The sequence below is a fragment of the Spodoptera frugiperda genome, chromosome 9 (assembly GCF_023101765.2).
Source record: "Spodoptera frugiperda isolate SF20-4 chromosome 9, AGI-APGP_CSIRO_Sfru_2.0, whole genome shotgun sequence".
Classification (NCBI taxonomy): Eukaryota; Metazoa; Arthropoda; class Insecta; order Lepidoptera; family Noctuidae; genus Spodoptera; species Spodoptera frugiperda.
This window is the reverse complement of record NC_064220.1, coordinates 4,525,571-4,537,080: the sequence shown is the minus strand read 5'-3', so window position 1 is coordinate 4,537,080 and position 11,510 is coordinate 4,525,571. Positions and strand designations below refer to the sequence as shown.

At 40.1% G+C, this 11,510-nt stretch overlaps 2 protein-coding genes across 2 annotated transcripts; one reads left to right on the top strand and one right to left on the bottom strand.

Moving 5' to 3' along the window:
- Positions 1-528: 528 nt before the first annotated feature.
- LOC118271133 (uncharacterized) lies at positions 529-2,877 on the top strand. The gene has a single exon (XM_035587075.2). The coding sequence runs from the start codon at positions 634-636 to the stop codon at positions 2,608-2,610; it is 1,977 nt and encodes a 658-aa protein (XP_035442968.1). The 5' UTR covers positions 529-633; the 3' UTR covers positions 2,611-2,877.
- Positions 2,878-3,330: 453 nt separating this feature from the next.
- On the bottom strand, positions 3,331-6,728 carry LOC118271134 (eukaryotic translation initiation factor 2D). The gene is made up of 12 exons (XM_035587076.2): positions 6,541-6,728; positions 6,193-6,451; positions 5,935-6,107; positions 5,707-5,851; positions 5,341-5,500; positions 5,057-5,186; positions 4,879-4,975; positions 4,571-4,770; positions 4,306-4,447; positions 3,871-4,023; positions 3,639-3,782; positions 3,331-3,515 (listed from the first exon to the last, which is right to left on the bottom strand). Exons 1-12 carry the CDS (start codon positions 6,594-6,596, stop codon positions 3,423-3,425), a joined length of 1,752 nt encoding a protein of 583 aa, XP_035442969.2. The 5' UTR covers positions 6,597-6,728; the 3' UTR covers positions 3,331-3,422.
- Positions 6,729-11,510: the final 4,782 nt, after the last annotated feature.

The following is an 11,510-nucleotide window of genomic DNA, read 5'->3' as shown; positions in this document are numbered from 1 at the left end:
TTCTAAACCACTTCTAGTGATGTGACTATTCGATAACATACAACCCTAAAAGATATCGTTTTCTTTGTTGGAGTTAAAGATATTTTCAAATATTTAGTTTAGTTTAATTTAATGCAAAAGGTCACGATAATTCTGGTATTTGTGGTCTATAGATTTTTTTGATAATACATGATGATGATAAAACGAAAATATACATACTAATATCTATTTAGTTATTTGTTATCAGATAGAAATCTTCTGTCTTTAACATAACAATGTGATATTATTTTGAAGTGGTATTAGTAGTATCGAAAAAGTGATACGTCATACGCCATAAAATGACGGTTAATAATTATTGGATACGGTAAAATTCACTTAACCAATTTTGCAAAAAGAAAATACCATGATTAGTAAAGTAAATATGAACGTAAAAAATATTTTAATTAAATAAGTTAACTATTTTAATATTTGTACTAAATTACGAAGTGATAGATAAAACAAATCCATAACGGTTAATAGAAAATATCGATTCTTTTAAACATGGCGTCGGTACACCACTAGTTCTGTAACCGTCAACAGCATTCAAAAGTACAGTGGCTTTGTTACACTCGCAAAATGTGAAATATTATATTTTAATTTAAAATAACTACAATAATGGCGGAAAAATTAAAGGATTATCAAGTTATAGACGTTTTCTGCGGTGGTACGTTCTACAAAGTGAAACACAAGGTCACAAACAACATATTTGCGTGGAAGGCGCACGATTGCTCCGCGTTCAGTAACGAACAGATACAAAACGTTGCAAATGAAGTGAAAACAATAAGTAAAGTGACATCGAAGAACTTGTTGCGATACTACGACACCATTTTCCATACTCCGTCAAAAACATTGTACTTTGTCCTTGAATACAATTCGTGGCGAAGTGTGCAAGAATTGATAGAAGTGTGCAAGGCCACTGACAAGTTCATAGCCGAGAGCTTTATCTGGTACCTGCTGCACGAACTGGCTCGAGTCTGCAAGGCAATCGAAGACATACACGTCCTCATAGTGCAAAAATGTATAACGCCTGGATCCATCTTTGTAAACGAAAGTGGCGAGCTGCGCATCAATTGCTTCGAGCTGACTCGGTCTACGGAGCCCTCAGACGTAATGCGTCAGACCGCTGAAGTAATCCACACGCTGTGTTACAGGCCTGGCACTAACAAGATCAAGGAGTTTCCCTACAGTGATGATCTCAGGAACATTGTAAGCTTTCTCATGGACGAGAGGAATGCCAACATGCGCCCAGATGTTGTCCTATACCATCCTACTGTGCTTATGAACCTGGAATCAAAAGTAAAGCCTAAATGTATGAATGAAATAATCATCTCGGGTGATCATTCTTACACAACTTCCGAGGTGAACAAATGTGACTCAGAGAAGGCTGGGGAGTTGTGCAGAGCTGTTGAGCCTCTACCCAGGACATTGTTCAACATAGTGGACAGTCCTATTTACTGCAACATCAGTCCGAAGAGAAAAGCAGACATAGAAACAACTCAGGCAAGCTCGCCAACCAGCCCCTTGTCCCCTACACTGGCTGCACTAGCTCTGGAGTTGCCTGGCTTTGTCCCTCGTAGCAGAAGACCTTTTACTGACACATTGGACACATTCAACTGTCCTCAGCAGGTGTCTGAAGAAACTCTCAGCCAGCAGTGGATGTCACGTCTGATTGCGCTTCGCCACCGCGAGGAGTCGCTCAACAAGAGAGAGAGGGACCTGGTAGCCAAGGAAATAGTGAATAGTCCATCTACTAAAATAATACCATGCAGGGCCTCCTTGGACTTGGCAGGTGAGGGTGAAAGTAACGGTATAACCTTGCCTCTAATGCTGACACAGGCTAAAGATGATAGACGTGATTGGGTATCGCGACGACGGCGCCCACGGAGCAGTTCAGTGCGCTCCAAGGGTCGCAGGAAGAGTTGTGGTTATGAGGACCTGGACAGCTCACTGTCAGCCGACGCCGGAGACGGCAGCATCATTGTAACCGGCGCTAAGTTCACTGCAGACAACATGCCGCGCCGCAACATCTTCCCCGAGGTGTCCACCAAGAAAGTGCACTTCACATCCAGTAACCCATTCACAGAGAGTGATGACAGTGTTACTTTAACCTTCTATGAGTTGGACAATGTGGATGCCGAAGGGTATCAAGTGCCGAGACAGGAGGCTCTTGCTAAAGACATCAGCAGATTTAAATACTTGGACTTGAAGAAGTCCACTTCTGAAAAGAGAGCTTCAATGCAGTGGGGTCATTCATCTCCTTCCAAGCTAGCCAAGACAAGCAAGAATGTGTTTGGTGACATAACAAACATCAATCATGGCAGTATGAGGAAGACTCCCTCTAAAACAAGCCTCACTTCAAGGAGCTCCAACACATCGAGGCAGTCCATGTTCTCCTGCAGGAGCCACTGGAGCATGGAGTCCACCAGTACCAAGGTGAGTGATGGCAGTATCTCTGAGAGGACTCGCTCTGCCATGAGACAGTGTGCCCCTCAGACTCCTGTGGCACCACCTGATGTTAAGAAATCTAAAAGTCGCAAGTCATTGCTTAACTTCAAAACACCCTTCAAATTCATGACTTCCACTAAAATTTAATAAGAGGTAGTACAGTATGTTTATGTATATCAATTTGTGATTGTAAATTTGATCTCTGATGAAATTTATTTTTGTTAGTTGTAGTGTAGTGTAAGCAATATATGAATAGTTCTGTAGAAGGTATCAAGTAATATTTGGTTGTGGTTCTCTATGTAGACATGTAACTTTAGAGTAAGTGATCAACTTGTTCTACTAAATATTATTTTAGAATCTAATATTTCTATGATTTGACATTTTATTAGTACATAATGAAATGAAATACGGACATCAACCCACCCTAACCCTAGAATAGTGAAATTATATAAAAGAATATTTTTATATAAACATTTTATATTTCTAAAGATAATTGTGTTATAGCACTGTTACCTTGTCATTGTAAATATTTGTGAATTGGATACTATGTATGTAGAGTTTATTAGATAATTGTCTATGCAAATGAAATGCTGTATTTTTAAATATAAATTGTCATATTATAAATCAGATAGTTCAGTCATAATCAAATGAATGTGAATTTTAGTCTTTTTGTCTTCCTTATTTTGTAATAAGTATTATTTTAAAATATAATTTCCGGTGTAGTTTTAGTTATTAAGAATTTATAATTACAAAACTATTTGATATGTAAGTAATGGGATGCCATCATAGCTGTAGATTTGTTTAAACCTGGCTGGTGCACTAGCACTAGATTGTAGATTAGGGTAAATATAAGTATAAACTAGAAAGCTCTTGTATTGTTTTATTTCAATATCACACTGATTATCACTGCACTGCTCGGTAACACTTGTGTCCATGTTCTCTGCTGTGCTGTGCCTCAATCATTTCTTCTTGTTGAGTGCCTTGTCTGCACCTTCCACAAATTTCTTAGGTAGGCCATACTTCTCTATGAGCAGTTTGGCTACAAAATATGTCTGCGAAAGAAGGAAAATACATAATTAATGGTATTTAATAACACATAAATAGACATGGTAAATAATTATAATGTTTGGTCAAGTAAGACATGAACAAACACGTCGTACAACAAGTATAGTGACCTGGTCTCCCTGCAGCATGAGTTGGTCGCAGCGTGCGCCGGGCGAGCGCGTGACGCCGCACGAGGCCGCCACGCCCGTCTGGCACACGTGGCTCAGCGCTGCCAGGTTGAACCCAAACTGTTCCAGGTTCGATACTAACGTCACCTGCTCACACAAATACAAATGTTGTTATTTTCCACAGTAACATTACAGCAACCTGTGTGTGTAACCACGAGTGTGTTTGTTTATGTACCTTCTTGTTCCCACTCCGAGTCGCGACCTGCATCCTGACGGGCTCGAGCTTGGTCTTGGTGAGCTTGACGGTGCCATCAGAGAACCGCATCTCGGTACTAGGCGTCATCTTGCCCTGCACGCTCGACATTAACACATCCCATTTCACTGCATCCTGTACATAACAATATATATTATTTACATTTTTATACAACATTAAAAAACTTATTAATGCACTTTGTGATATCAAATCAAATCACAATACGAATACGAAATTAATCACGATATTGCAAGGCAAAGATGCAAGTATCATTTTATTTTCGATTTCATGAATCTATTATGAGATAATCCCTGTCAAATGGGAGCAAGAATAATATATTGTTGTACTATTTTATTGGAAATGGATATGGATGCTTACTATTGGAAAGTTTCGAACTACTGAGTCCTCAGTATTTACCTGTTCGGGTTTCCCTGTAATCTTGGCAAGCACTGCGTCCAAGACAACAGCTCCCTTCAGCTGCGGCGAGTTCAGCTGGCGTACCTTCACGTACTCCGTGAGCGTCGTGCGGATCTCGGCCGCTGTCAGCGCCGTGCCTTTCCTGAAAATAACGTCGTTCAGTTATTAAGCAGTGCCATCGATCTGGTTATATTCTATTCTTATTATAGTTTTGATTTCAAAACAATTGAAGTAGATGGGCGGACTGCTTTTTCGAGCTACTTACTTGAGTGGAGCGAAGATGTCGGCGACATTAGCTGTGACGCAGAACATCTCGCGCACCTGCGGCGGCACGTAGTCCCGCGCGGCTGCAGCGGGCGCGGCCCGCGCGGCCGGGGTGTGCGCGCGCACCTTGGGGTGAGACACGTTCACCGCAATTACGGCGTCCACGCCTTTTTCTATTTCCCGCACCTCAAGCAAACCTTCCTTAAACAGATTATACTTCATAAGATAATTGATACATAATCCATCATCCAAGAGATTATTTAATTTCGTTCAATTTGTATTTAGTCAGTGCATAAATAAATATTCTACCTGTTGCATGACTTCAAGGAATTTTCCAAATTTTTTATATGAAGATTTTTTAATTTCTAATGTCCGGTCAGGTGGACACAGAGCTGTTAAATAGTTCCTGAAACAATACAATATTATGTTTAAGTTACAAAGATAACTGCAATAATAAAGCAGATTTACTATGAGTCCCCTCACTGACCCGTATAGAAGATTAGTTTTGAGTGGATATTCAATGTTCTTTGCTTCCAACTTCAAGAAGGACAGCAGGCACCATTGCAGTAATCCATCCATGTCCGTCGGGATATCGTCTTCTTCCATCTGGGAGTCTTCTGTAAATTAGTAACACAAAGCATTGTAGGCCCTTCTATTTGTTAAATTATTACACAGTGAGAGCTGTTAGTCTACAATGTGCTCATATCAGAATGAGGAAATCTATGCTTAGAAAAAGACTAGTGAGTGTGTGTATAAGTGTAAATATATCACCAGTTAATAGTGTGTCATTTCCGTTGTCCTCCTGTGTGTGTTGTGCCTCGTCCTGCAGGTTGTCGGGTATGACGGTAGGTTCATTCTGTACAGGGAGCGGCGCCGGTGCCTGCCCGCCCAGGCTGGGCCACTCTTCCCTCACTGGTGGCTGAATAGATAGCTGCAATCACAACATAGAAACAGTCATTATTCCACAATAATGCAGATGAAAATGTATTTTCATCACATGATCACACATTTCCCAGGTAAAATGTTTAATTTGTAGTAATGTGATGATGGAGAGTAATGTTCATTCTCAATTCTGAACTATGTTGAGTCTGACAGCAACCTGTAAGAAATTGTTAGAAATATTTGCATATACTGTACCTGAGTAACATGTGCAGTCAAGTCTATGGTGATGTCTGTCGGGCTGTAGCCTGCAGGGCCTAGTTTAGGCCTCTCTACTTTGCTAAACTTGTTATCCTTACACAGTAAGTCACCAAAAACATGTAGAGTTTCCAAACACACACCTCTGAAAACAACACAAGCACAAATATAATTAATTGATTCAAGCTCACAGCACTAGAAAATATTTTAGTAAGATACAATACTAACGCAGGTCGGAGAAGCATGTCTGCACTGGACATTGCAGCCCGTCCCACAATGCAGGCAGCAGCATTCTCTTGAGTGCACATGGCAATGAGTTTGCCTCGCTGAAACATGGGGAAGCCTATGCCCCCATTTGGTATAGCCACGCCTGGCAAGTACACCGGTGCACCACCTTGAACCTGATGAACAAATACAAATCAAGTTTTAACATTGCGAGCATCTTCGGCTTCTTAAATTCAGGACAATCATAAGCATACAACTAACCTTGGGTAGTACTGGAGTGTGGATTGCCAGGACAGGCACTAAGTTAGGCACCTTCCACAAGGCACAGACTGTAGGGATGAGTGCTTCACTCGTCTCTATGACCATAGGAATACCATCTACTGAGTAAACGTTCACCAAGTCACCTGAGTGCAGAACCAACTTCATACAGATACACGTCGATTTCACAGAAACTATTTCCTTTACTTTCTCTTTGTTCGCGGACGGGAACTCATCCTGAATGCGTTGTGCTAGGTGTTTTCTGTGAAAGATTCGTAGTTTCTCATTAAAACACGGTGCCAAGTTGTTTATTATTTCACAGCACTAAATTCACTAAAACCATGTTCTTACTTTTCCGAATTCTTTAAAGTATTATTGGATTTTAATTTATAGGGTTTAGCAAACATTTTGTTGTATTTCTATTAATAGTAAATGAAATATTCTAATAAGGATTTCATGGAAGTATTAAATTTAGCTTAAAAATAATTCAACTTGAAACTTGGCACGATATTACAAATTCAATTTGACGACTTTGACGTATGTTAAACTTTGAAGTTGACGTATAACAATTTCATTTTGACATTAATGTCAGTTACTGTTATTGCCATGTTGAATATTGTTTAAGTGCCCCGTACATTGCCTGATGTGCCAGACTATGTGTTGACTATCAAGATCTTGAAATCGTATGTATCCAATACATAGTCGTATGTATGCAAAACGAACAAATGTATTCTTTGACATAGAATATGTTGATATTAATAATTATTTTGACTGCACGATTGCTGCAGTGGCTGGTTTGCGGGCTTAATTCCCGCATTGATGAGAACTTGTAGAAATGTTTGTAAACATACCAACAACACAGGATAAATTTCTAGTGTGGGGCAATATTTCATTGCAACAATTAGGCATAATTATAATAATAAAACAATATAATTAATACCTATCTTACAGTCATTTTTATTTATTTAAAAAACAATTCTACACTTCGAATGTGTGTGTGTGTGTGACAAGACCTGTACTTATTCAAAATTATAAAAAGGGGATGCTAAGCTACTTTTAAAAGTTCATCTTAGCTTCTACTTTGGGGCTTAGCGTACTAATGTTATGATAGTTACGATTTTATGATAGGTATATAGTTCCTGGTCCTAGTGTCGTGGAGCATTATGCTAAAGAGAAAGAAGCGGGTACGATTTAGTACATATTCTCAGTAACTGTCAATGCTAATAGGTACCTGTGCGTTTTTAGCGAAGTTGTTACATCAATCTTTATTTACGTGTACGTCGTGAACCGTGAGGGGCTGCGGGCACGCCACGGGCCGGCGGAGGCTGGCGGTGCAAGGCGTGGAGGTCGCCGGCAGACTCTACACATACACCGCTACTACAACATGCCGATGTTATTCCGTGTGGGAATATGAAACCATTTTTACTTTTCGGTTAAGAGTTAAAATGCCTAAAGTGCGTTAATGTAATAAATAATCAATTTACCAGTCAGAGTTAGTACTAAGATAAAGCGGGCGCGGCGTGGATCTACATTGATAAGTTTATAAATTAGGCACCTAATTTTCTCTAAATACATTAGGTGATGCTACGCTATACAGGTACGGTACGGTATACGGTACGCTATATTTTGGCCTATACCACAAATCGCACATTACATTACAAATACGTTTTTACCGAACAGTTTTCAGGTTGTCGTAACAGTTTTAAGGCCACTTATGTACTAGGAGATAATGACGTGTGGACGATGCAGTGCTCAGGCTGTTTCTAAGGAAGTCGGTCAAGTGAGCGAAGCCTGAAGCCCCGAGGCACAAACTGCTTAGAAACTGGAGCGTGCGGAGTATGCCGACCACAGCAACGAGATAAATGCAAACACGGCTGTTTGTTGGCACGTCCAAACAAACACTTTTAACTTCTTGTATATCCCTCATTTAAGTTCAAGCTTATTAATGATGTGGGTGATTTCTGTCCATAAAATATTGCCAAATACGCAATACGACACCCCAGGGCCCTAGGTTACCTGGATAATAGTCGGCGTACAGCAGGTGATTCATTAATTACATATTTCTACACGCACGGTATCAAATGCGCGTTATCTCAAGAAAACCAGGGTTGTAGGTGTGAGCACGTGCGCAACATTATTGATAGTTGCAATATTAATTATTAATTGATAGTTTGTTGTTATTGTTCATATCTTACAAGCCCAGTTCTACATGCAAGTACCAGGAGAGTACGCGCGGGCGTTGTAGTGTGGGCGCCTGTTTACTATAACACCTCAATCACGCTCACTACAACATTGCTGCGCATTAATATTTACTGTAGAAATATTTTATAACCTAAAACAGTATGGCATGGCATAGCATGCATTGCTCACACGGAAAATATTGCGAAAACGTTTCACGCTCATTTTCTGTGAGGCCGTGATATAACTCCGGAATCGGCCTGTTCGCTTTTTATTCTGTGGCGACTGAATGACATTCTGACCGAAACATTACTCTCCTCGCTTTTATACAAAATAATGAAGAATTTAAATATATATCAACGACAATGGCATGTGTATTAGACTATTAGAGATTACCCCGGCATCAGTATCTCTATAAAGTCGGTACATTGCTCAAATAAATGAAACAAATAATCCGTTTTATTTACTTTTACTGACTCCCTCCTCAGATCCCCAATCTACGCCACTCAGTGCTCAGGGGTACATTAGTATAATGTGGGTAACAGGAACAGGTGTATAATTGATTGATGTATAATTGTAGGTGCAATACATGAAAACAATAATGATTAATATTGTATTTATCATTCACACTAATAAACGGAATATGTATCATGTATATAAATCTTGCGATAATAATTGTGATGCCCACGCGAGATCACCTATTAAAATAATTGTTATGCTTAGAAAACATAGTTTTGAATAAATAAACGTGATATTTATTTACCCCGTTGCGTGACACGTTGATTTTTTTAATCAGAATGTCCATTAATTTAGGGGTTCGAGATAAAGAACTTGCTGAGTGTAGCGTCGTTTGTATTACAGTAGGTACGAGTATGTATTAACAACTGAGCGGATTAGCGACTATAATGTAACCGAACTACCCTTGGCCTAGGCTTCATTTCCGTATCTAGGCATTACTACATAGGGACGATTGTTCTACCTGAACCTTTCTTATAGATGTTATGCTTCATAGATAGGCCATAGCAAAATGACACGAGCGGGGATTAATCATACCGGAATGATTGGAACATGTGCCTTCTACATTGACCACTTGACTTCGGATGCTTTTTTTTTAAAAACGTTGCCCCACACTAGGATTTTCTCCTGTGTCGTGGGTGCGTTTACAAACATACAAGTTCACATACACATGACACCCAGACCCGAAACAACAATTTGTGGATCACACAAAGAGTTGCTCCGTGCGGGAATCGAACCCGCTACCCGTTGCGCGGCAGCCAGTTGCCCAGCCACCGCACCAACCGTGCAGTTTTGATTTGATTGGTTTGAATTTGTTCAACAATAGGCAGACGCAGAGTATACATAGCTATTATTGTGCCAGGAATTTACTCTCTAACTTACTATACCTAATGCGCTCTAACAAGGTGCGGCTGACAGATTCAGTAACGTTTCGTATCACTCTTGAAAGTTGCTGCGATTTAAAAATTATGCCTTAATATTTTAGCTGTATCACATTCGTATTATGTTAAATCATTCGGATGCGTAGTTAATTAAATTAAAAACAACGGGAATATTCTAGTATTCAATTAAAATCTAATGAAATGAAAAATAAAGTAAAGTGTTATGCGTATAACGTAAAGCCATAGTCGTGTTTAGTGATGGGATGTACGGCTACGATGGATAGGTAGTCGATGTTTTTTTTAGAATAAAAAACGAAAATCGTGCGTCGTTCAATTATCATTCTTAAAAAACCTTTAATTATGTGGGTAAATCCACTGTAGACGCGGCTCTCTCTGCCCAAACCACAGTGACATTATCTGAGCAGAAATATATAGTAGGCATTTTTCTAGACATTTCCGGCGCCATTGATAATGCGTGGTGGTACTATTCCAACATATACAAACTAATATATCCTTGTTTTCTTCACGGTTCTGTAAAACTGTAACTCTGAAACACCTCAGGGCTCGGTCATAAAATATTTATTTTGACAAGTATATACAAGTAGTTAGACTGCACAACTAAATAACACACACATTTAATAAAAAAATTCAAGAGAATTAAATGTATGCTGCGAGTATCGATAGCGATAAAAAAAGATTTTTCTAATGTCCATCCCTAAAGAGAGACGTCAACGTCATACTGGCATCTGTCAGCCGCACCTTGTTAGAGCGCATTAGGTATAGTGGTATATGTGCTCTTCTCAAACACTTTAGTGTTTAGTGAACATTCTGTGCTTGTCTATATTGTGGTAGATCCTGGACTCCTGCCGCAATGGCACGGCACTCCTTGTCTACACTCACTCCGCGTGGGTGTGTCCTGTGTGTACATACACAGGTAACTTCAAACAAGTGTGTCTGGCGCGGGTGCCTGCCAGCTCGCCACACCTGTTGCTGCCAGGATTTAATTTCCTTAATTACCCACTACGACGGAACCCCAGAGAATGTGAATTCAATGTAATTCCCACATGTCGTGGAGTTATGAAGGGCTGGTGGTGGCACGTTTTACTTGACCAGTACAGTGCTATTGCAAAACCTCACAGCTGACAGCCATAGCTTTATTACATATAGCTTTATTTATAGGCTTCCAAATCTTAATAAAGCACACATTCTCAGATATCAATGAGTACCTACCACAGGCTAGACTGCAGGTACTTCGTAGGTATTCGTGTTGCGACTTAAGTTAAATAAACGAGTACGAGTGTCGTCGGCGCGGCGACGTACATCGTACATACAACATGCACTATGCGGAGCGGGTTGGTAAGATCGCGGGCGAAATGTAGGTGATTTGATGCGACGTGCCCGCGGTCTCTTTGTGCCGGCGCTTCGCCCTGCAATCTCTGAGCCCCGCCCCGTGGAAAGCCTTGTATGCAGATCTCTCGATAAAAGTACGTAATATTTATTCATTAAATGCTTTGTAGGATGATATGCGTGTAACGTGAAGGTTGTCGGGCGAGCGGCCGTGCCGCCACGAATGCTTACACACAATAATGCATTGAGAATGTTAAGGCAAAGTGTGATACTTCGTACTCAATTTTACTGAAAGGGTACTGGGGGTTTACACTTATTTATTTAGGTATTTATAAAGTTTCATGCACATGGAATTACGGCGGACATAATGATAATACGGCTCACTTTAAATTAAGTCAT

Excerpts from the sequence above, each read along its gene's own strand:
- LOC118271133 (XM_035587075.2), top strand. The coding sequence starts at position 634 with ATGGCGGAAAAATTAAAGGATTATCAAGTTATAGACGTTTTCTGCGGT.
- LOC118271134 (XM_035587076.2), bottom strand. The coding sequence starts at position 6,596 with ATGTTTGCTAAACCCTATAAATTAAAATCCAATAATACTTTAAAGAAT. Across the intron at positions 6,108-6,192 it reads ACACTCCAGTACTACCCAAG|GTTCAAGGTGGTGCACCGGT; the intron begins GTTAGTTGTATG and ends TTTGTTCATCAG. Across the intron at positions 5,187-5,340 it reads AAATGACACACTATTAACTG|AAGACTCCCAGATGGAAGAA; the intron begins GTGATATATTTA and ends ACTAATTTACAG.